We start from the raw sequence: 23,167 nt of genomic DNA, 5'->3' as shown, positions 1-23,167 counted from the left end.
TGTGCATCTTTCCTATTAAGAGTTCTTACCCTGGTTTTATATATATACACTTTGTCAGATGTATGTGCTATAAATATCACCACCAGTCTGTGGCTTACTTCTCTTCCCTTTTTTGTAACAATGTCTCTTGATGAGCAGAAATTTTTAATTTTGATTAATTCCAGTTTATCATTTTCTTCTTCTATGGTTAGTGCTTTTTGTGTCCTAAGATATCTGTCATCTCTAAATTGCAAAAAGATTCTCCTATGCTTTCTCCTAGGACTTTTATGGCTTAGACTTGGCTTCATTCCAAATTAATTTTTGTTGACTCCACAAAGCTAGTTAGGGGATAAGGACGAAGGTTCATTTTTCTCCCCCATATGTTTTTATTTACACTCACGTAATAGCTTTTAAAGAATGAAAAAAATATTTAAACTGGTAAACTGATTTTTTGGAACAAACATACTGCTCTCCCAGGAAGCCCAAAGGTAGTAAGATAGAAGCGAAATTTTTTGTTGTTCATTCAGAATCGGATTTTTTTGTTGTTCATTCAGAATCAGATTTTTTTTTAGAAGATGCTGATCTCTTTTCAACTGTAGAAGTCAACTTCATTCTATAAGACAAAGGTTTTCCTCTGTTCTAATTACATGAAAAAATCTTTAAGATAAATTATTGATTATTAAAAAGACAGCACAATATTTTAGACAATAGGTACTCAATAATTATTTAGGAAACATAGACATGTTTAAGGGTTAACCAACTGGTGAATTTTGCTCCTTTGACTAGCTAGCAAGTCACATTCCCATTTATAAGTATTTCATAAACATTTATAAGGGAAGAAGAAGGGAACACTCAAATAAGTTAGCTGTTCCCAACTCATAAAAATTAAGACAAGGTATTTCAAAACATTTAAAATTATGGACTATTTGGCCAGGTATGGTAGCTCACACCTGTAATCCCAGAACTTGGGAGGCTGAGGTGGGAGGATTGCTTGAGTCTAGGAGTTCCAGACCAGCCTAGGCAACAAAGCAAGACCTCATTGCTTCATACCTGAAATAATTTATGTAAATTATTAAAATGATTCCTGCAAATTATGTAAATTGCCAATAAATACATCATATATTAAGTCAATGTATAATTACAGGGTAAGTGCATGATTCTATTGGTTAACGATAAAGGCTTTGGTAATTCTGAATGGTAGGCACTTGAGGGTCATTATTTTCTGTGTGTTTTAATATTTTCAGCGTTAAAAAAGGTCTTGGTGGGGCAACCCCTTCAGGTCCCCCACCACTGTGGGAGCTTTTCTGTCCTCTTGATAAATCCTGCTTTCTCACTTAAAAAAAAAAAAAAAAGGTCTTGGTGATTTTACAGGAGACCTATCAATGGCTAATTGAAAGATTTATCATTGGGCTTCTCTTAGGAAAATTAAATCACAATTATGAAGCTGACAATCAGTACAATTATAACGAAGTCAAAAGGTATAAAATTTTAGAATAATTCTCATCTCCTAAGGTAACTTTGGCTGTAAGATACTTCTATAAAGAAGCAAATCAAAAAATCAAGCAAACGTTGACTTGGCATTAGATAAAAAATTCTGTACCAGGTTGATAATAACATGTCACAACTACAACAGGACTCAGGTGAAAATATGGGAAAAAGATCTTACTGCATTTTTTTTTAATGTAGCATCTTTTCCTAAGTTGTGAATGGTGATTCATACCTGATTCCTGAGTTTTTGAATTTCTTCTTCTCTATCTTTAATTCTGCTTTGCAATGTGTTTTTGGTTCGATACAAATCTTCTTCTATATAGTGGAATTCCTACAAAGTAAGGCACGAATAAACAAAAGCTCATCAGTGTTTCCTATCCCACCCTCATACCTAGAACAGTATGTGGCACATAGCAACACTCAATCAGCATGTATTGAGTGTACAATGAGTGAATAAATGGACAGACTGGGATGGGTCTAATAAAAACTCAGTGTTCCCTAGTCCATCCTTATACCTAGAGCAGTGCCTGGCACACAGCAGCACTCAATCAGCATGTGCGCTTAGTGTACACTGAGTGAACAAATGAACAGGCTTAGATAGGTCTGATCGAAGTTAATACTTTAGCATATGTTGTAAACTCAGGTCCATAAATAACTGTTAACATAATAAATCACAAGAAAACAACAACAAAAAACTTTGTCATGCAGCAATGAGAAAGAATGGGTCATCTCTTCAAGAACCTGAGATATAAGAACATCAATAACAGCTGGGTTCAGTGGCTCAGCCTGAAATCCCAGCTCTTTGGGAGGCCGAGGTGAGTGGATTGCCTGAGCCTGAGGGTTCGAGACCCGCCTGGGCAACTTGGCGAGACCTCATCTCTACAATAAATCAAAAATTAGCTGGGCGTGGTAGTGCGCGCCTGTAGTTCCAGCTACTTGGAAGGCTGTAGGGGAAGGATCGCGAGAGCAGCCACTGCACTCCAGTCTGGGTGACAGAGTGAGACTCCAACTCAAAAAAAAAAAAAACCCCCAAGAACATCAATAACAACAACAAACTAGAGAAAATATTCACAAAATGTGATAAATATTAATATGAATAGTAATATAATGTTCATGAAAATAGATTTGTAAAAAGCAGGCAAAGTACATGAGAAAAAATAAGGAAGAACAACAGGAATTCAGTAAGGTGATGGTGTACAAAATAATACATAAAAATCAATACTTTTATATAAAGCAGCTGGAAGATACAATGGGAGGAAAGACCCCAAAAGATAATAGCAAAAAAAAAGAGGAAGAAATTTAAAAATAGAGCGAGACCCTGACTCAAAAAAATAAAATAAAAACTCCTTCTGAAAAGTAATCAGGCAATATATATTGAGCTTTAAAGAGTTATAGCTTTTGATCCAGTAATTCTTCTCCCAAAAATTTCATTTAAGCAAACAAAGATTTAAAGTCAAAGAAAAATGTTCATGCCAGGACAATTATAAAAAAATTCAGAAAATGACAACAAAAACAGAATCATTCTATAACAGGACATAGCTAAACAAATTATAGTCCATCTTTATTGTGGAATATCATATAACCATTAAAATTATGCTTTTGAAAAATATTTAACGACAATGATTTTACAAAATAAAAATGGAAGATACATGTATTAAAAAAGAGAAATTTTTAATCTAATTTTGTTATCACACTAAGTAGGGGGAGATATGTTTTTGAGTGCTAGGGAAAAACCAATAAATTATTTTATGGAAGGAAAAGAAAGAACCATAGACAATTAACCGGCCTTGTAGTTTTTCCCTTTTACACTAGCAGACAATACCATTATAAAAACTAGCTTCATTGAGGTCTAACTTACACACAATCAAGTTTACCAATTTTAAGTATAAAATTGGATGAGTTTGCAATTGTGTAACCACTATCACAATCACCATACAGAACATTTCCACCACCTCAAGTTGTTCTCTTATGGCCTCTGCATTCAATCCCCTTTCCCCATCCCCTGACAACTACTGATGTGCCTTCTACCACTATAGTTTTGTCATTTCTAGAATGCTATACGAATGAAACCATATAGTGTATAATATTTTGTCATGCTTCTTTCACTTTGCATAATGTGTCTCAGATTCCTCCATGTTGTAGTATGTGCCAACAGTTCACTCCTTTTTATTGTTGAATAATATTTCATTGCATAGATACATCACAATATGTATATCTATTCACCCTGATAAACACTTAGGGCTTTTCTAGTTTTCAGGTTTTTTTGGATAAAGTTCCTACAGATGTCAAAGCACAAATCTTCATGTGGTCACATGTTTTCATTTTTCTTCAGCAGACACATACGCACAGAACTGCAGGACTATATGGTAAGTATATGTCCAACGTAAAGGAAAAATGCCAAACTGTTTTCTGCATTGATTTCAAAATAGCTATACCATTTTGCATTCCTACCAACAATAAGAAAGAGTTCCAGTTTTTCTACATTCTTGTTAAAAACTTGGTACTGTCAGTCTTTGTAAGTGTAGCTATTCTGGTAGTATCTCACTGTTTCAATTTGTGTTTCCCTAACAGTTAATGATGCTGAGTAGTTTTCCTGTTCTTATCTGCATCAGGCAATATCTTGCACCTGTTCTGCTCCAGCACTGACAGAAGAAAGAGAGAAAAAAGAAACACCTTCAGATTCACAATTGCACAAGTGCACCAACTCACTGTGGATACACTTGAGAGGCATCAGGCCAGGTTCTAAGAGCAAGCACAAGTCAATGCAAAAGTATGCCCAAGCAACTGACATGCAGCGTAAAACAGGAAGGAGAGTAAAGAAGTCACTGAGAACTTTCAAAGCTTTATGCTTCACTGTGCAGACAGAGCAGAGCTGCAGCACAGGCACTGTCTAAAGAAGGAGAGACAGAGAAACTAGACTCCATGAGACAGCAGCTCAAGTTGCTCCTTTCACAAACTGCAAACACGAGACAGTAAGAAAAGAGACATCAGAAAGGTAATCAGCGTGGGAGATTTAGTTCAAGCTCTGGGCTAGTACAAATTTTACAGCTGAAATTCCTTAATCAGGAGCACTCAAGACTATTCCATCCCAAGATTAAATACTTTCCACCAAGAACATCTGATTACTAAATAAACAGCCCACGGCTACATTCAGTTCCATTTTCCTCTACTTAACTCCCTCATTTTAAAAAGGACCCTGGGAAGAGGCTATGATAAACCATCTGTTGTAATAAAATGAAAATTATTGCATTAACCATCAAGAACATCAAATTGTTGCCATTTAATATGTAACAGCCCCTTTACGGGATTAAAATACAATTTCTACAAGGACACCTAACCTTATAACTAAATTATCTACAACAGCCAGGACAAACCCTACAGTTTGCTGCTGGCGAGTATTTCCCTTAACACTCAGGAAATAGATTTTAAGTACATGAATTTAAATTTTTCATAATTTAAAAAATTTCTCTGAGAATACAAACAGTTTCAGAAATAATAAATCCTAGTGAAAAAATATTTAAAGGGCTTAGATACACAAAGTTGCAAATGTTAAAAGTGATGCACTGAGAATTATAATAGTTTTCTGTAAAATAAAGAGAATGTGGTGATTTTATTATAAGATAATGAATACTAGATAACTAATAACAGTGTGGTTACTCTGTAAATTAGTGATGCTGTTAATATTAGAAAGAGAATCTTATTCTGAAAATATGGCTATAAGTATGTTTAACTTTTAGTTAAAAATTATTATATTAATATAAGTACATTAAAGTAAAATAACTTGGCTTGGGAGCACATAACTGCTAACTGAACAACAGATTATAATTTTACACATGATTTGTAACAACAGCCTGCATAAGCATTTTTTTCTCCAGCAGAAAGCAGTTAATAAGGGACTAATATATTTGTATTTCTATTAAACAACATTTACCATTGTTCCTTGAAAGTACAAATGTAATAAACTATGAAGACTGACTAATATTGTATGATTTTAAGTTTTCTATCCAAGGAGACATAATAACATACAGACAGGGTAGTAGAAAGAATTTAGGGCTCTGAGGCAAGAATCCTGGGTTCCACTCTATTCCCTAAATAGTTGTTCTGTATTAGGCAAGTCCCATGACCGTTCTATACCTCGATTTTTCACCTGTTAAAAAACTTGTTAGAAAACAAGAAGGGGAGACGGCAAGGCAGGTGAGTCTTGTGAAAAAATATTCAGCTTACACTAGATGAATTTCAGGAAACCGCCCTACTGAGAGGTCCTCATGACTGCCAGGGCAGGATCTCTCCAGTGATCGTCACTCTAACCCTCACCTGCCTCAGTTCTGTCTCTAGGGAGGTCTCCACAATTGCCAGGACAGGGTCTCCCGAGTGATCATCGCACTAACCCTCACCTGCCTCAGTCGCTCCAGTTCTGTCTCCAGCTCTTGCTTAGACGCTTTCTGCCCAGCTATTTGGTCATGCAGGTCCTGTAACTGCTCTCTTGCCGACTCTGCTTCATTAACCTGCTGGGCCTCCATTTCCTAAGAAGAAGAACTTACATGTGAAAGCAATAGTTAACTACTCAGTTCAACTGTTAGCAACTGTTATGTTCCATGAATGGGCTTGCAGGCATGAAGGCATCAGATGGGCTAGGCATGATGTTGGTCCATAAGAGTGCACCACCCGATGCCTTCATCAAGTGCTGCCACTAACAGTGAGTGGAATGAACACCACTACAGCTGTAGCAGCACACAGACCACCCAGTCTCACAAATAAGAGCAGCCAGTGGCTCACTGGGAGATTTATGCTCCTAGTCAGGCCAGTAATTTCAAAAATAACCGAAATATAACACCAGAAAGGACATCACTACATCAGTCCTCTGAAACTGCATTTTGTGTGCATTCTCCAGTAATCAAATACAGTAAGAAAATAACTTTCTCATTTTATCACCTTAGTTAGCATATAATTTTCTTGTTTTAGTTTTACTGGTTTGTTTTTGGTTTTTGTTTTTTTTTACTATTACTGGTTTTCATATTTTCCCATATTTCTTACTCTCACTTCCTCAAACTCCAAAACTACCTTCTGGATTTCCTATCAAATCTCCTACTGACAAAGAGCTCTAGGTTTCTGTATTTCCCTTATGGGTTAAGCATGAGTCCATTCATATAAAGGAGACTAAAATAGCATCTTAATTTTGCTTTTTATCTTTTGGTACATTCTGTTTGATACTCATCTCCACAAACTCTGGAACTTCACATATTGTTCGAAGGAACTGAGATTAACAAGACTCCCAGATAATCACAGTGCAATCCTCTAAACTCACACAACTTGTGGACTTGGAGGAAAAAGCAGTAATTACAATTAACTTTCCCTACCTTTGAGTTTTTGGGGTGAGTAGAAGGTAGATTAGTCTTTGTCATCAATTTGACTAAATCAGGCAAATTCTTGAGAGGCAGAGTGTATGCACAGTTGTCAAAAACACATCTGGAGTAAGACTTGGGTTCTAACTCTGGCTCTGCCACCTCACTAGTCTTTTGGCAAGTTACTTTCCTTTCTCCATGCCTAAATTTCCTCAACTATAAAATGAGAATACCATCATTTCCCTCAGAGGGTTATGGGTAAGTGATAAACGTTAAGGATACATATAAGTGCTTGGTGTAGTATCTAGAACATACATGCTCAGTAATGACAGCGACTGGAATTATTAATAATTCTTCCATTTTCCTAGACCTAATACTTTTCATTATAGATTTCATAAATTTTGAGAAAGGGTAAGAAAATGAGTCAATGTCATTAATGATGCTGGGATAAGATATTAAATAAAACAAATCATATTTTTTCATAATCTCATCCGAGACATAGAATAGGCATGAATAAATTTACATCTACCCAATTTCTAAGTTCATAGGACACAATTCTTTGGATTTCAAATTTACAGATAGGCCAGGTGTGGTGGCCACACCTATAATCCCAGCAATTTGGGAGGCTGAGGTGAGAGGATTGCCTGAACCCATGGGTTCAAGACCAGCCTGGGCAACTTGGCGAGACCTCATCTCTACAATAAATCAAAAATTAACTGTGTGTTGGCACATGGCTGTAGTTCCAGCTATTTGGAAGGCTGAGACAGAAGGATCACCTGAGTCCAGCAGGTCAGGTTGCAGTGGCCGTGAATGTGCCACTGCACTCCTGTCTCAGTGACAGAGGGAGACTCCAATTCATAAACAAAAACAAAAAATAAAATTTACAGACAACAAAAAGTCCTACTTTAATGAATAAGTCTGATACTTAAGACTATGCTCTAGACAAGATACCCTATTTCCACTTTTTGTGTAGTTCACGTAAGATAATGGATAAAATTTTAGTTAAAAGACCATTCCTGAGGCCATTCTCATATGAGAAAACTTCCCAGTTTCACATTAAGCCCAAGTCTGATTTGCTTTTAACCACCAGAATGTAAGCTCCATAAATATAAAGATTGTGTCTTGTCTCTACTATACTCCAAGCCCAGGCACATGTCGGGCACTAGGTAACCATTCACTGAGTGAATGAATCTGGTTTACCCACGTTTCTTATTTCTATAACTTTACAGTCAAAGGATGGACAAGAAACCCACTGCTTCAGATTCACTTCTATGTGATAACTAACATTCCAGCAGAAGTTTCACACGGTATTGTACTAATGCCCCTTCCCCAAGATACAGACTCTACCACCTCTCAAACTGTAAGCAGCCAGGGGTCAGCAGTGCCCACAGAGCTACAGGACTCGTACCTGTAATTCAGATCTGAGCTGCTGCACCTGAGCCATCAGTTTCTGCATCTCCTCCCTCTGTAGCTCCTTCTCGTGCCGCAGTTCCTCCAGCTCCACGCTGCTAACAGCACCGCTGTCCAGGCCCTCAAACCCGGAGCCCTCCTTTAAGCTGTTAATCAATTTCTCTTTCGACTATTATGAAAAAAGAAAGATTTAAACATCTTAAGCAAAGCAAAGATGAGCTTCTGTACTGAATGTCACCTATACACAGAAAATAACCCACCATGGAAACATTCCAATTATCTCCATCAAAGAGGGTGCACAGACTATTAAATTCACATGGATAAAGAAAGCAATGGAGCTTTGTGGTACATGTCCTTGGTGTTGAGTCCTCAATCATGTTATAGTTGAAAACTGTGGTAAACAAGATCAATCTCACGCTTTTTATTTGCTATCACATTCCACTCAACAAGTACATGTTTGGCACTGTGCTAAGTGTTCTGTGCAACAAAGCTAACGTCTCTCATTCAAGACAGGATCCTCCACCTTGCACACTGAAAGTGAGGGTACAAGTATCCAGTGGAAGGCCATAAACACAAGTTGCAAGAGGGACACAGGTAGATTACTTGAGAAGTTCTGAGGAGGAGAAACCATTTCTGGGCAGTAACAGCAGTAGGGCCAACCGTTCTTCACCTCAAATATAAATATTTTAAAGTTACTCTCCTCAAGAATAATTTCCCCTCTTTTATGCGGTAGAATTATAGGTGATTTCCACCTCCTTGTTTAAACTTTCTGATATATTTCAAATTTCCCATAATAAACACGATCATTTATACAATTTTAAGGTATTTTTTTAAAAATGAAGAACCAAAACCTCCTGACCTCACACCCCTGAAGCTGCTGTACCCATCCTCACATCCAACGCTAGGCCAACTACGACTTCATGTCTTCAGTGTCAGCAACCCTGGCATCCCCCTGTGAGATCCCAGGGCCCTCTTGCTGTTAAACCCCAGAGTACTCCTCCATTACATCAGGGCCATGCCAGCCGACCGTTCTGCACTTGAGATGCTCCCTGTGCAGGTTCCCTGGATGGCGTCTGTCCCTTCCTGGTTCCCCAACACCTGTCTGCTCCCCTCTCAGTGTTTCTCTTCTGAGGCTCCCTGGACGGTGTCCATCCCTTCCTGGTTCCTCAAAACCTGCCCACTCCCCTCTCAGTGTTTCTCTTCTGAGGCTCCCTGGATGGCAACCATCCATTCCTGGTTCCCTAATATCTGCCTGCTCCCCTCTCAGTGTTTCTATTCTGAGGCCCCCTGGATGGCATCCATCCATCCCTCGTTCCCCAACACCTGCCCGCTCTCCTCTGTGTTTCTCTTCTGCAGTTTCCAGGATGGTATCTGTCCCCTCCTGGCTCCCCAATACCTGTCCGCTCCCCTCTCAGTGTTTTTCTTCTGAGGTTCCCCGGATGACATATGTCCCTTCTTGGTTACCCAACACCTGCCCGCTCCCCTCTCAGTGTTCTTCTTCTGAGATTCCCTGGATGACTCCCAGTTCCCTAACATCTGCCTGCTCCCTGCTCAGTGTTTTTCTTATGCAGGCTCTTCTTTGCCCAACCTGTAAGTGCTGACGTTCAAGAATGTATTCTTAGACCTCAGCCTCTCCCATAAGGTTAGCACCCACCCTCTCTCCTGAGCTTCAGGTCTATATGTCCAACTACCTTCCAACACTTTCATCTCAAGGTCACATCAATTCTAAACTCACCATCATCTGTCACACTCTCCTTGTTTTCCTTCTACAGTACAAGTGAACATCACTCATACACTCAGACTCCACTTGCCTTTTCCCCCGTCCTCCAACCAACCCTCCAAGTCTCCTGTGTTCTGTCTCCAACACATCTCTTAGATTTAGATTAGGTCCTCGCTATTTCTTCTAATCATCTCTCAACTATCTACATGCCTCTGACCTCACCATCCCACATTTTATCCCTTCAATGATTCCTAATTTCCTCGGATTCCAGGGGTACTATGGGTGTCCTGGGGATACAGCGATGAATGAGACCAAGGCCCAGTGCTCCTTGGCTCCTTTGCTACTGCCACAGGTCTTACACTCAACTTCATCATGCTGCTCAAATCAAAGCTCCTTTGCAAGGTATACAGGGCCCTCCATGACCTGGCTCCTGCCTGCCACTGAGTTTCATCTCCCAACCCTTAATCACTAACACATTATGTCCCAGCAACAGGGAACTGGCTGCAGCACCTCAGGCCCTGCCCTGGCCTAGGCTGTCCCATATGAAATCTCTTCCTGCCACGAGTCTTCCTCTCACCCATCAAAGTGAGTGACCTTGGACAACCCTGACAAGTTTTATGGGCTTCTCTCAAGCTCCCACTGTACTGCTTCAGTAGCCTTATCCTGTCAATTATCTTAGTTTCTCTCTACCTAAATGAATGTTCCCTTAAAGGAAGAGGAAGTGTGTTTGAGTTTTGTATCCTTAACACCTATCACTGCCAAATGAATAGTCAGGTGCTCAATAAGACCTTCTAATGAATTAACCAGTTAGAGTGATACAACAAAAATAACTAGAAAGAAGGGTCTGGAGGAGATGGATATGCTATTTCATGGAAGTGGAGTAAGAAAGATATTCATAGCCTGCAAGAGTTCAAGTCTAAAGGAAAAAGGTAGAATTAAAAATGACCCTGAGGTTTCAAGCTTTACTGCCCAAAAGCAATGGTATCTACCAGAATAGGACATGGAAGGAGAAGCAGATTTGAGAGCTGGAACACTCCATGCCTGAACAGAAACTGGAGTTAGGTAGGGCTGGAGACATGCCTGAAGTCACATAGAGGCAGAGAGAAGCAGAGTGAGCATGTTAAGGAGGAACTACGAAAGAGAGTTTAGGACAGAACTTAAGAGGACTCCTACTCTCTGGAAATTTGGAAGAGGGCCCAAGAGAGATAGAACAGCATCAGAAGAGGACAAAGAGAAAGCCATGGTGGTGTGAGTGCAAAGGAGGCAGAGGCCCAAGGAGGGGGAGCCAAACGCTCTACCCAACAAGGGCATGGAAACTAAGACAAGGACAGAGACCAGGCATGGAGGTTATCAACACTTTTGAGAAGAATTTTCAGAAATGCAGTAGGAGTTAAAGTTATTAAGTTCCACAGAATGAAGACAGCACTCAGATGACAATTCTGATTAGGCTGACACTGAAAAAAAGCAGCACAGGGAAGCTCAAAGTGGCCACAAAGCTGAAAGAGACTGTTTTCTTAGGCAGGAGTTCCAAGACCCTACTCTTCATTTTCCCACGAAGGAACCGCATGCTCTCAAGTAAACTGGGCTAGAGGGCAGCTGCAGAGAGAGACATAGACAGAAAGGGGACAGACTCGTGGAGAGAGGGCTTAAGCGAGGTGAGCAGACAGAATTCAGGCATGGACAGGAAAATCGTCCTAGAAAAAATGTACAAGAACCACAGAAAAGAGAAGCTGAGGACTGTATTAGATGGTCATAGTTTTTGTTTGTTTGTTTTTTTAAATCAAAGGAGAGGGGTAAGGTCACTTAGGTCTAAGGAAGAGAGAAAAAGGCTGGATACAGCCATTCCAAAAAAAATCCAACAGGGGGTCAACAAGGAAGGACAAATGGCTACTCACCAGTAAACACTGGGATCATTGCAGTAATTAAGATGACAGGTTGAAGGCCTAAACTAAGCAGTGGTAAGAATTAATTAAAAAGCAGTGGTAGAACAAGAGATATTTCATCCTTTTAATAAGACATCTAAGCGGAGCAGGGCATCTGAAGCAAACTACTCAAGCCAAACATAAGCAACCAGTTCATAGTACCAACATGCATCTCAGTGGGTATCTTGGTTAATGGAGCATCTCAACATCTTTACCTGGAGGATTCTAGTAGCCTTCTGCTTGTAGTCAGTTAACTCCTGCTTGGAGGACTCCAGGTTTGACTTGTACAGCTTGACTTGCTGCTGCAGTTCATCAACCTTCTTCTTCTCATCTGTGTATTTCCTTTCTGCCAGAGTAAGTGCCTCTGCCAAATTCTGGCATTCCACTTCCACCCTATTAAGGCGTGCAGCAAACTCACTCTGCGACAAATTTTTATATCATATTATGTCACTTAGCAACTTTACAACCATCCATTCAGACATCCTATGGGATGTATTAGCTCAGCCAACAACATAATAGGGAGGGGAAAAGTTCATTTGCTAGGAGTTCAAGAGGAGGAAATCCAAGGTTGTGGCTCCCCAACATGGCAATGCATCAAAATCAGTAGAAAGTCTGTTAAAAATACAGCCGCCCAAGGCCCTTCCCTGGCTTACTAAATTAAAGTTGCCAAGATGCAGGTAGAATTCTGTTTTTTAAGAAATTTCCCAGGCGAACCTGGTCACTTAGATACTAGGTCTGGTCTAGCTGTAATGTCTTCCAATTTAGTAAGTTAGTATAAATTATACCACACTTCAAAGAATCAGTATTCAAAAAAGAATGTAAAATTCTCATTAGTAATTTTTAATACTGACTACATGTTGAGATGATAATACTTTGGATATACTGTGTTATAAAATACATTATTTAAAAACTTAAAAAACAAAACAAAGCACATTATCTGACATTTACTTTCAGGACTGAACTATTTTCACCTGTTGAAAAGAGAGCCCAGGCCAGTGGTTTGTAACCCTAACTGCTCATTAGATATACCTGTGAATCTTATAAAACCAAAGCACCAATGCCTAGGTCCTACCTCATACAGTGGAATGTGACTCTCTGGGTGTGAGGACCAGGCAGCAGAAAGTATTACACAGGTGATTCTAATGTGTAGACAGGGCCGAGACTGAACTAGATGCAAGAATTCATTTAACGATAGCACTGTAAATAATATTATGTACAATTCTCTCTTGAAATAAATGAACCACATTAATCTGGAATCACAAGCTTAAGTTTAAAAAGAAGACGTCCAACCATTAGCATTTAATCAAATAATGGTAATGATTGTTGCACAAATTAAGTAAAAGATGTATATCTCCATTGCAATTTTTTTTTAGGCAGACTCTCACTCTGTCACCTAGGCTGGAGTGCAGTGGCACAATCACAGCTACCGCAGCTTCAACTTGCTAGGCTCAGGCAATCCTTCTACCTCAGCCTTCCAAGTAGCTGGGAGTACAGATGCGCACCTGGCTAATTTTTTGATGTTTTGTAGAGACAAGGTCTTGCTACGTTGCCCAGGCTGGTCTCGAATCCCTGGGTTCAGGCAATCCTTTTATCTCCACCTCCCAAAGTGCTAGGATCATAGGCACGAGCCACTGTGCCCGGCTTCATTGCATATTATTTATTTTAATTGTATCTCAATACAATAAATAAAATAAAATAAATTTAGCAAGAATCAAGCTGAATTTTTAAATACTGATTTTTGTCACAGAAACAGAATTTTCTGAAATGCACTGCAGAGTTCTATTAAAAAGTACATGTGTTATGAAACTGTGTAGTTATTCTTCCTTCTCCTGATAACAGCAGACTCTAACCTGCATCTGCCTGTAGCTCTCCTGCTCTCGCTTCAGGGTGGCATCCGCTTCCTGCAGTCTCTCCTGAAGAGTTTGCAGAGCTTGGTTCTGCAGGCTGCTACCTTCACTGTGATCCTGTATTATTCTAAAAGAAAAGACTTCATGTCAGTAACTCATCTCCACAGTGTACAAGCAAAAAGGCAGAAATAACTTTTAGAGTGTTAGCTTATTAATCAAGTATAAAACAGGTGATCTGACTAAAACATACTTGGAGAAATCTTTTTCTTTTCTAATGGAATATAATACATATTTTTCGGTATCTGAATATAAGCACACACTATGTACTGAAAGATTAATGACACTATTCAAATGCTTTTAAATTCAGATTTGCTGTGCTTGCTTCGGCAGTACATATACCAAAACTAGAACAATACAGAGAAGATTAGCATGGCCTCTGTGCAAAGATGACACACACATTCGTGATGCATTCCCTATTTTTGTACAAGTATCATCTAAATAAAATTACACTTTTAACCCTAAAAATAAACAAACAAATAAATAAATAAATAAATTCAGATTTGCTAACAATGTATCTGTAGGTTCAATGAATCCATTTTAATCCTATACATTTTTTTTTCCACATAGTCCCTCACTACCACAAATTATTAGTCATGTTTCCCACATTTGGGGAAATTGCAAGGGTCAGCACATCTGGAATACAATGGATAAGCCTCACCCTGTGAAAACCACCTTCAGGATCACAGTATCTCCCCTGCCAGGTAAGTATAATCCTACACATTTCTTTCTTTTTCTTTTTTTTTTTTGAGTTGGAGTCTCACTCTGTCACCCAGGCTGAAGTGCAGTGGCATGCTCACAGCCACCCTAGCATGAACCTGCCAGACTCAGATGATCCTTCTGCCTCAGAATCCTATACATTTCTAATACTGCCAGAAGAAATTTTCCCTCTTGTAAATTTCCCAAAAAACTAAAATTTCCTAAAACAGGATACACTACAATGTTTACCATTACTTGTACCGGAAAGAGAATCTTTCCCCCTCATTTTGTGCATTGCTAAGAGAACTACCCACCGAGATTTCTCACTCTGCAAGGCCTCTAGCGCTTCTGTGCGAGTGCTCAGCAGCTGGTCGGCTTCCTGGAGTCTGACCTTCAGCACAGCCAGCTGGGAGTCCTTTGCAGCCACAGCTTCAGTCAGGTCGTCCACCTGGGCTCGGAGTTCTCGAGTCATTCGATCACTCTTGGAATGGTCAACATTCCACTTTTCAATTCTTGCTCTTGCTTTGTTTAATTCTATAAAGAAGTAAAATTTCTCTATTCAAGTAAAAACAAACACATCTTTCTCAGAGCACATGTAGTTTCTACTTTGAGTCCCTTTAGCACTTGTTGCCAAAATTAGGAGCTTAACATCTTTAAATTTTTTACCCCAATGAGACATCCATTTTTCAAGGCCAATATTCACACTTAGCACAGTTAACAGATCAGTAAGGGGCATGAAGCTACCTGCTCTTCTACAATGTTGTTTTTTCTGGAGATTTTTCAGAATGCACCTGGGAGCCAGAACTAGTAGGTAGATAGCACAATGTCAACAACACTAAAATAATCAGTGGATTTGGCAAGTTCTGCTAGAGACAGGGGAAGGAATGGAAATCCAAATCAAAGGCATAATCCAGGAAAACAAAACAAACAAAAGCAAAACCTAAAGACAGATACAGGAAAGAATCTGTTTCTTTTTTTTTTTTTTTTGAGTTGGAGTCTCACTCTGTCGCCCAGACTGGAGTGCAGTGGCCGCTCCCGGCCACCGCAGCCTCGGCCTGCTGGGCTCCGGCGATCCTTCCGCCTCAGCCTTCCAAGTAGTCGGAACTACAGGTGAGCGCTACCACGCCTGGCTGGTTTTTTTTTTATTTATTTATTGTAGAGACGAGGTCTTGCCAAGTTGCCCAGGCGGGTCTCGAACCCGCGGGCTCAGGTAATCCACTCACCTCAGCCTCCCAAAGGCGCGGGATTACAGGCTGAGCCACCGAGCCCGGCTGAAAGAATCTGTTTCTTTCAACTACTTTTGTAAAAGATGTTACTTTTAGACTAGGAAATTGAGAAAAAAGAGGAATGCAGTCTCTATTTCAGAATACAATGGCAATTCCACACCCTCATATACCATTTGCTATTGCAGTTCGCCACTAAAAAATATTTATTACTGAAGCAAACTTTACAGGATCTCAGAAAAAGTTCTATTCTATGTCTAAACCAATCTGGGTAAAGAGACGCTATTTCTAAAGTCAGCCTGACTAGTTGGTTTAAGCCATCTTCCTAGTCTGCTTTCCCCGCTATCTCCTCACTCTGTCCTCATCAGGCCCGGGCACAGAGGCAGCAGTCATGCAGTCTGTTTTCTCTTCAGCCACACTTGCAGTAACATTCACACCTTCTGTCACTACCTCCATCATGAGACTAGCTCCATCTCAGGTTTTTTGAGGTTTTCTACTCCAGGGCCACCTCACAGCACAATTCCCAGGGCACTATTCAAACTGAGTTCCATGTACATCTTATGCCCCTGGAACAGCAATACTATAACCCTACCCATTCACATCTACTACTTTGTTTAATTGTATCTGTGGTGAATGGATTGAAGTACAGAATAAGTAAATCAAATGAGATGCTTACTAATGTTTGGTTCTCTCACTTAGATCTCATGGTTAGGATGCCAACCAAGCCAATATTCTGTTTTGATTTGGTGGGAGAATGGTCCCATTTCCAATTATAGGCCCTGTATTTCAATATAAATACCATTTTACAAGTCTCATCTAATTTCTAACAGTTTAAGTTTTAGTTTACTCCTAACCCTGAACAATTTAAACAAGGCTTTACCTTCTTGAGTGTCTTTGGACCTTTGCAGCAATGAGGCCATCTCCTGATTTAGAGACTGAACTTCATTCCTCAGCAGCTGATTCTCCAGTCGGAGATTAGACAGTTCATGGGATCTACTATCATCATGAGGGGCTGGGTCGTAATCACTGCAGGCAGCATTTGATGATGCATTTGCCTTTGAAGAATCCTCTTGGACTTCAGTCCCAGAATCTGAATTATTGGCAGCTTCTGTAAAAAAAAAAAAAAAAAGAATATGTTTCTGTTACTTTGGCATACTCAACACATATGGTTTAGTAGCTTACTTTTTGGTAGGATGCCTTTTGGCTCAAGTTGACTGCTATAGTTAAAAAAATAACCATAAAAAGTAAACTTAAATTCTCAACAGGCTTCCTTCTGACGAAAATTCTTTCTCGTCAATGAAGCCTATGGACCTCTAAAAAGCTTCAAAGTCTAGATACATCAAATGAATGGTGAAAGAGAACACAATACTGTTCTGGGAAGAATAACATCAGAGATAATCTGAGTGGTTGAGTTCAGGTACAAAAGGCTTCAAACTCCCTTTTGCCCCCAAAGTGCTTTTAGAAAAAAAAATAGGGAGAAGTCTCAACATAGAAAATATTGGGAAGGCACGATAAAACAGCTGTAGGTTTTCAGGCAAGGGAGTAATAAGAAGTCACAGCAATTCATTATATATCAAACTGGAATCTAAAATGTCTTACTCAAGAAGACAGAGACTCCTTAACTCAGATTAATCTTATTTTTAATGTTACTAAATGTAATACAGGTATAATTTTAAATTACTCAGCTGGGCATAGTGGCTCACACCTGTAATTCCAGTACTTTCAGAGGTGGAGGCAAGAGGATTGCCTGAGCCCAGGGATTCAAGACCAGCCTGGACAACTTGGCGAGACCTCGTCTCTACAATAAATAAAAAAATTAGCTGGGAGTGGTGACATGGACCTGTTGTTCCAGCTACTTGGAAGGCTGAGGCAGAAAGATCGCCTGAGCCCAGCAGGTCGAGGCTGCAGTGGTCATGAGCATGCCACTGCACTCCAATCTGGATGACAGAGTGAGACTCCAACCAAAAAAGAAAAAATTACATTAAAAATTCTGTGACAAAAAATGAACTACATCTAAATGATAAAACTGACTAAAACAACATGTATCAGGCAAAAGACTTGACACTTTACAAGGTTAGATAAACAGTCAAGGCCAGGTGCAGTGGCTCAGCATTTTCAGATGCCAAGGCAGAAGGATTGCTTGAGTCCAGGAGTTTGAGATCAGCCTGGACAACAGAGTGACACCCCATTCTACAAGAATAAAAATATTTGCTGGGCACAGTGGCCCATGCCTAAAGTCTCAGTTACTTGGGAGGCCGAAAAGGAAGGAATGCCAGAGCCTAGGAGATGGAGACTGCAGTGAGCCATGACTGTGCCATGGTACTCCAGTCTCATTGACAGAGTAAGACCATGTTTCAAACAAACAAAAAACTACAGACTGAAGACAGTACTAATCATGTAAGCACAGGAGAAAAAAAAGCAAATGACATAGTTGTCCTTCCTCTCCGGAGGACAGCCCTTGCTTTTTGCTGCATTATAAAATCAAGCCAGTGACAAATCTGCAAGCGACTCTCTCCCCCTAAAAGCTGAAATTCTCAGGAAGGTTACTTGAAGTATGGACTTATTTCCATTGTTGCACTAAGTTTATACCAAGCCTTGAGACATTAATTCCCAATAGCCATGCTTGTATATAATTTGCAGGCACTCGACACACAGAATGGGCACACACTTCTCTCAGAAGTGTTTACTGTTGGGGCCAGGCAAGGTGGCTCATGCCTGTCATCCCAGCACTTTGGGAAGTTCAAGACCAGCTTGGGCAACACAGTAAGACTTTGTCTCAAAAAAAAAAAAAAAAATTTAAAAAATCAAAAAATTAGCTGGTGTGGTGGGACATGCCCGTAGTTCCAGTTACTCAACTTGAGGCAGGATTGCCTGAGCCCAGGAGGTCAAGGCTGCCATGAGCCATGACCATATCACAGCATTCCAGCCCAAGGGAGAGTGAGATGCCTGACAAAAAAAAAAAAAAAAAAGGAAAAGAATTTCTACAAAAAACTATTGTGCTGTTTTAAAACCCTTAGTAGGTACCTGAATTAGCCATATTACCATGTTAACCTGATTTTGCAAGTGAGATGTCGAGTTAATATCACAGAAAACTAAACAACTGAAAATCAGAATTCTAAGCTCTTTATTTATTGTAGAGACAAAGTCTCGCCAAGTTGCCCAGGCTGGTCTCAAACCCGCAGGCTCAGGCAATCCACTTGCCTCGGTCTCCCAAAGTGCTGGGATTATAGGCTGAGCCACCGAGCCTGGTCTAAGCTCTTACTTCACTACTTAATCAGTGCCTTCAACACTTCAACGTGGATCAAAGTTCAGTCTCTCACCTTTACTTCTGGAGATATGGGCGGGAGGAACAAAAAAAACCCACAACTCAGAAAATATGTGAAGTATAGGTTTCTATCATTTTTATAATTCCAGTTTAAAAAAAAAAAAAAAGAACTGAGATTGTCTCAAATCCAAAATTACATGTATTATTCGGATTTCAAAATTTTCTCTTTTTTAGTAGGCAAAAGATATGAATGGACACTTCTTAAAGGAAGACATCCAAGCAGCCAACAAACATGGAAAAAAGCTCAGCCTCACTAATCAACAGAGAAATGCAAATCAAAACTATAATGATACCACCTCACACTGGTCAAGGGCTATCATTAAAAAGTCAGAAAACAGCAGGGCTCGGTGGTTCAGCCTGTAATCCCCGCACTTTGGGAGTCCAAGGCGAGTGGACTGCCTGAGTCCACAGGTTCAAGACTAGCCTGGGCAACTTGGTGAGACCTCGTCTCTACAATAAATTACAAAAATTAGCCGGGCGTGGTCAGGTGTGCCTGTAGTTCCAGCTGCTTGGAAGCCTGAAGTGGAAGGATTGCCAGAGCCCAGCAGGTCGACCTGCTGGGGTGGCTGTGAGTGTGTCACTGCACTCCAGCCTGGGCGACAGAGGTGAGACTCCAACTCGAAAAAAAAGTCAAAAAACAACAGGTATTGGTGAAGCTGTGGAGACAAGGGACTGTTTTTACACTGTTTGTGGGAATTTATGCTAGTTCAGCATTTGTGGAAAGCAATGTGGTGTTTTCTCAAAGAACTAAAATTTGAGCTACCATACAATCCAACAATCCCCCTCCTGGGAATATACTCAGAGGAACATAAAACGCTCTACCAGAAAGACACCTGTACATGTATGTTCACTGTAGCCCTGTTTACAATAGCAAAAACATGGAACCAACCCAGATATCCATCAAAGATTGACTGGATAAAGAAAATGTGGTACATATACACAATGGAATACTATGCAGCCAAAAAGAACAAAATTATGTCCTTTGCAGCAACATGGATGCAGCTAGAGACCATCATTCTAAGTGTACTATCACAAAAACAAATTGAATACTGCACTCATAAGAAGGCCCTAAACACTGGCCTGCAAGCACAGAACTGAGAACAACTGACACTAGGCACACAACCCACTAGGTACCATGTCCACTGCCAGGGAGAGACAGGGCTCACGAGACACCCAAACCTCACCTGCAGGCAATTTACTTACGTAGCACATCCTCACATGAACCTCACAACTCTAAAATAAAGTACAAAAAGAAGTTTCCTCTTTTAAAAAAATCTTACAATATCTTATAGAGCCAAATTTGGCTTATTTTCTTAGATGTTAGGTTGGGCAAAGTTATCCTGCAGACAACATTCAAAGGTCCCTGCTATAAAGTGCATATTGACTAACAGTATTCAATGCTACCTTACTTGTTGACACCATACTTTTGCTGAGAAACTGCCCTTACATCAGGGGACAGATCCCATAACAGTGGATGAGAAATACTCTCAGAACGTTTCTGCTATGATGACATATCCAATTTGCTTAATTCTAAAAGAAATAGAGGACGATACCACGGGTTGGGTTCCCAAAAGAATTGTCTTCAGCAGTTTTGAGGGTGGTTACACTGTTGTTCACAGAACTGACATTTGATGTCTGGGAACTCTGAAAGACAGGAGTCTTGCCCTTTTCTTTTTTGATATCCACCCTCCCGGTGGGCTCCTTCTGTGAACTGTTAAGAAAATCAAACAGCAGTTCATCATCAGGCTCCGACTTTTTTCTTCGCACAAACTGGGATGAAGGCCTAGGAGCAGAGGCAATTTCAGCAGGGTGGGGGGCCTCCACAGGTGTCCGAGATCCTGCTTTCACGTTGGCAGTGCCAGCTAAGATGGTGGCTTTTTTATTTTGAATGTTATCAGCTGCCAAAGAAATATAAGCAGGTTTAGGTCCAGTCTGGTAAATCAGCTCTGTATTTTGCTGGTGAAGTTCAGAATAGTCAGTATTTTTGCTATATATGGTGTTGCTGGTGTTCTCTTTTCTACTAAGAGCTGTTGCAGCCCCCTGATCAACTCGGTTTAAAAGATCCTCTGCCTTCCCAGCAAGATCAACAAGCCAAGACATGATGGTGAGAGAATCCTATTGGAAAACCTGTGAAAAGGATATCAAATGATCAGTATGGCAGAACAGCAAAATATAACAGTTAAGACCAGGCTCTGGAGTCAGACAGTGTTGGACTGAAATTCTAACCCCACCTCTTATTAGCTAGGTGACCTTGAGCAATCTACTAAAGTGAGGCTGAGAAATGTTATCTAGAAAATGGGGAAAATAAGTGTACTTACTCTACAGGATGGTTTGAAAATAAAATAATCGATAACAAACACTCTGCAAAATGCGTGGCACACAGCACTCATTTTAGTGGTTGCCATTACCATTTAAGACCACCACTGCTATTTTTATTACTGTTTCAATGAAGGACAAATCTTAATGTAACAAAGGCATCTATTACATGCTGAATTGAACGCCTACAAATTTTTATGAAGTCCTCACCCCTAGATCTCACATATGACTATTTTTAGAGACAGGGTCTCTGAAGAGGTAACTAAAATGAGTCATTAGAGTGGGCCCTCATCCGACATGACTGACGTGTCTTTATAAGTGGACATTTCAACACAGACATAAAGAAGACAGCCATCTGCAAGATAAGAAGAGACCCAGAAGAGACCAACTCTGCCAAATCCTTGATCTCAGATGTCTAATCTTCAGAATCGTGAGAGAAAATACGTTTCTGCTGTCCAAGTCACCCAGACTGGCACTTTGTTATGGCAGCCCTAGCAAACAATAAGTTTCCAAACAGCAGATAAATCAATATGACAAAATTCTAGTTTTACTTTCCAAATAAGAACAATTCTCTGAAGTTTGTTTTAAGGTGCTAAAACTTGAAAAACATTTCCTTCTGAAAAATACAAAGTGATCTTAATGTTAAACCGCAGCTCTAGTATGGATAACCTAGGTGTGCACATACACAATCTGTCCAAAATACATCTTCAAAAATTCAAATCTTCCGGATCTACCACGTGCATATTATGCTAAGTTCAGAATTAAAAACCATACACATACTTGGATATTCACTGTGTGCCACAATAAATGAGTCATGAAGAATTCTCATGATCTAGGTGGCACTGCAAGAAAGTCAGCTCCCACTTCCTGAATGTGGACATTGTTCCTTTGCCAAGAACCTCTCACAGTCAACGTTCCTGCCTTTGGTCTTCACTGAATATTACCTGCTTGAGAGCTTTCCACCTAAGCTAGGCCATTACCTGTACATACCCTACTCCTTTCCCTCAGTCCTTCATGTTCTATGACACATTTTTTTTTAAAACATGTTTTTTTCTTCTTGGGGAAGGGAAGGGGTGGATAAAGGCCATGCCTTGTTTGCTTCCCAATTAATTCTCAACATCTAGCACACACATACTCCCTCATAAATACTGCTGGGCAGGTTATGTGCCAGAGGCTTTGCACATGTACACGGGTATCTTTACCACATGTAATTGTCACAGTCACATTATGTAGTCAGTAGCAATAAATGTGGAAAAGTTTAAAAAAAAAATGTGGAAAAGTTTTAGAAAGATTCCAGAGTTTAGATGGCAGCTCAGATACTCAAATCTAAGACAATCTAGTATCCAGCCCATCTGTTAACCCCTGCCTCCCTATATCCATCCTCTCAGAATCCAATTAACCTCAAGAACTCACCCTTTAAGCCTGTTCTTCACAAAATGGAACTGACAAGCCTGTGTATTTCAGAGTTTACACAAAATCAAGTGACTATGGAGATGAAATGCTCTGGAACATATAAAACTCCATAAAGACACAAAGTGTCATTCTCACGTAAACACTAGTGGTGACTGGGGGCAAATCACCCCTCCTAATAAAACAAAGACACCAATCCTTAATGCCATGCCTCCCATTTTACAGCTAATCAGACCTTAGAACTGCGGCACGTGCCTTAACGTTAATTACCTGACTAAACCAACACTGAGATGGGCCCTGGGCACTTGTCCCGTGGACGCAAAGCCTTGGTGCAATCCCGGGCACTGCCCAGTGGCAGAGTGCGGGGGCGCAAGGGACACGCAACTGCCTGGCCGGCGTTTAAGTCAGGCGCCGGCACAGAGTTAGGGG

At 40.2% G+C, this 23,167-nt stretch overlaps 1 protein-coding gene across 2 annotated transcripts in view; it reads right to left on the bottom strand.

Annotated features, from left to right (window-relative positions):
* The window catches only part of GOLGA5 (golgin A5), a 28,455-nt gene extending 7,311 nt beyond the window's left edge, over positions 1–21,144 (bottom strand). For both annotated transcript variants that reach the window (XM_008072611.1, XM_008072613.1), the window contains exons 1-8: positions 20,566–21,144; positions 16,568–16,795; positions 14,779–14,998; positions 13,712–13,835; positions 12,077–12,280; positions 8,218–8,388; positions 5,862–5,990; positions 1,700–1,798 (exon numbers count right to left, since the gene is read on the bottom strand). In XM_008072611.1, coding sequence (XP_008070802.1) covers positions 1,700–1,798; positions 5,862–5,990; positions 8,218–8,388; positions 12,077–12,280; positions 13,712–13,835; positions 14,779–14,998; positions 16,568–16,795; positions 20,566–21,112 — 1,722 coding nt within the window. In that variant the 5' untranslated portion in view covers positions 21,113–21,144. The remainder of the gene's footprint in view (positions 1–1,699; positions 1,799–5,861; positions 5,991–8,217; positions 8,389–12,076; positions 12,281–13,711; positions 13,836–14,778; positions 14,999–16,567; positions 16,796–20,565) is intronic.
* Positions 21,145–23,167: the final 2,023 nt, after the last annotated feature.

The sequence above is a fragment of the Carlito syrichta genome, unplaced genomic scaffold, assembly GCF_000164805.1.
Source record: "Carlito syrichta isolate Samal-C Ts95f unplaced genomic scaffold, Tarsius_syrichta-2.0.1 Scaffold315360, whole genome shotgun sequence".
NCBI classification, from domain to species: Eukaryota; Metazoa; Chordata; class Mammalia; order Primates; family Tarsiidae; genus Carlito; species Carlito syrichta.
Note: the sequence above shows the minus strand (reverse complement) of the source record. Positions and strands in the feature narration are given on the sequence as shown.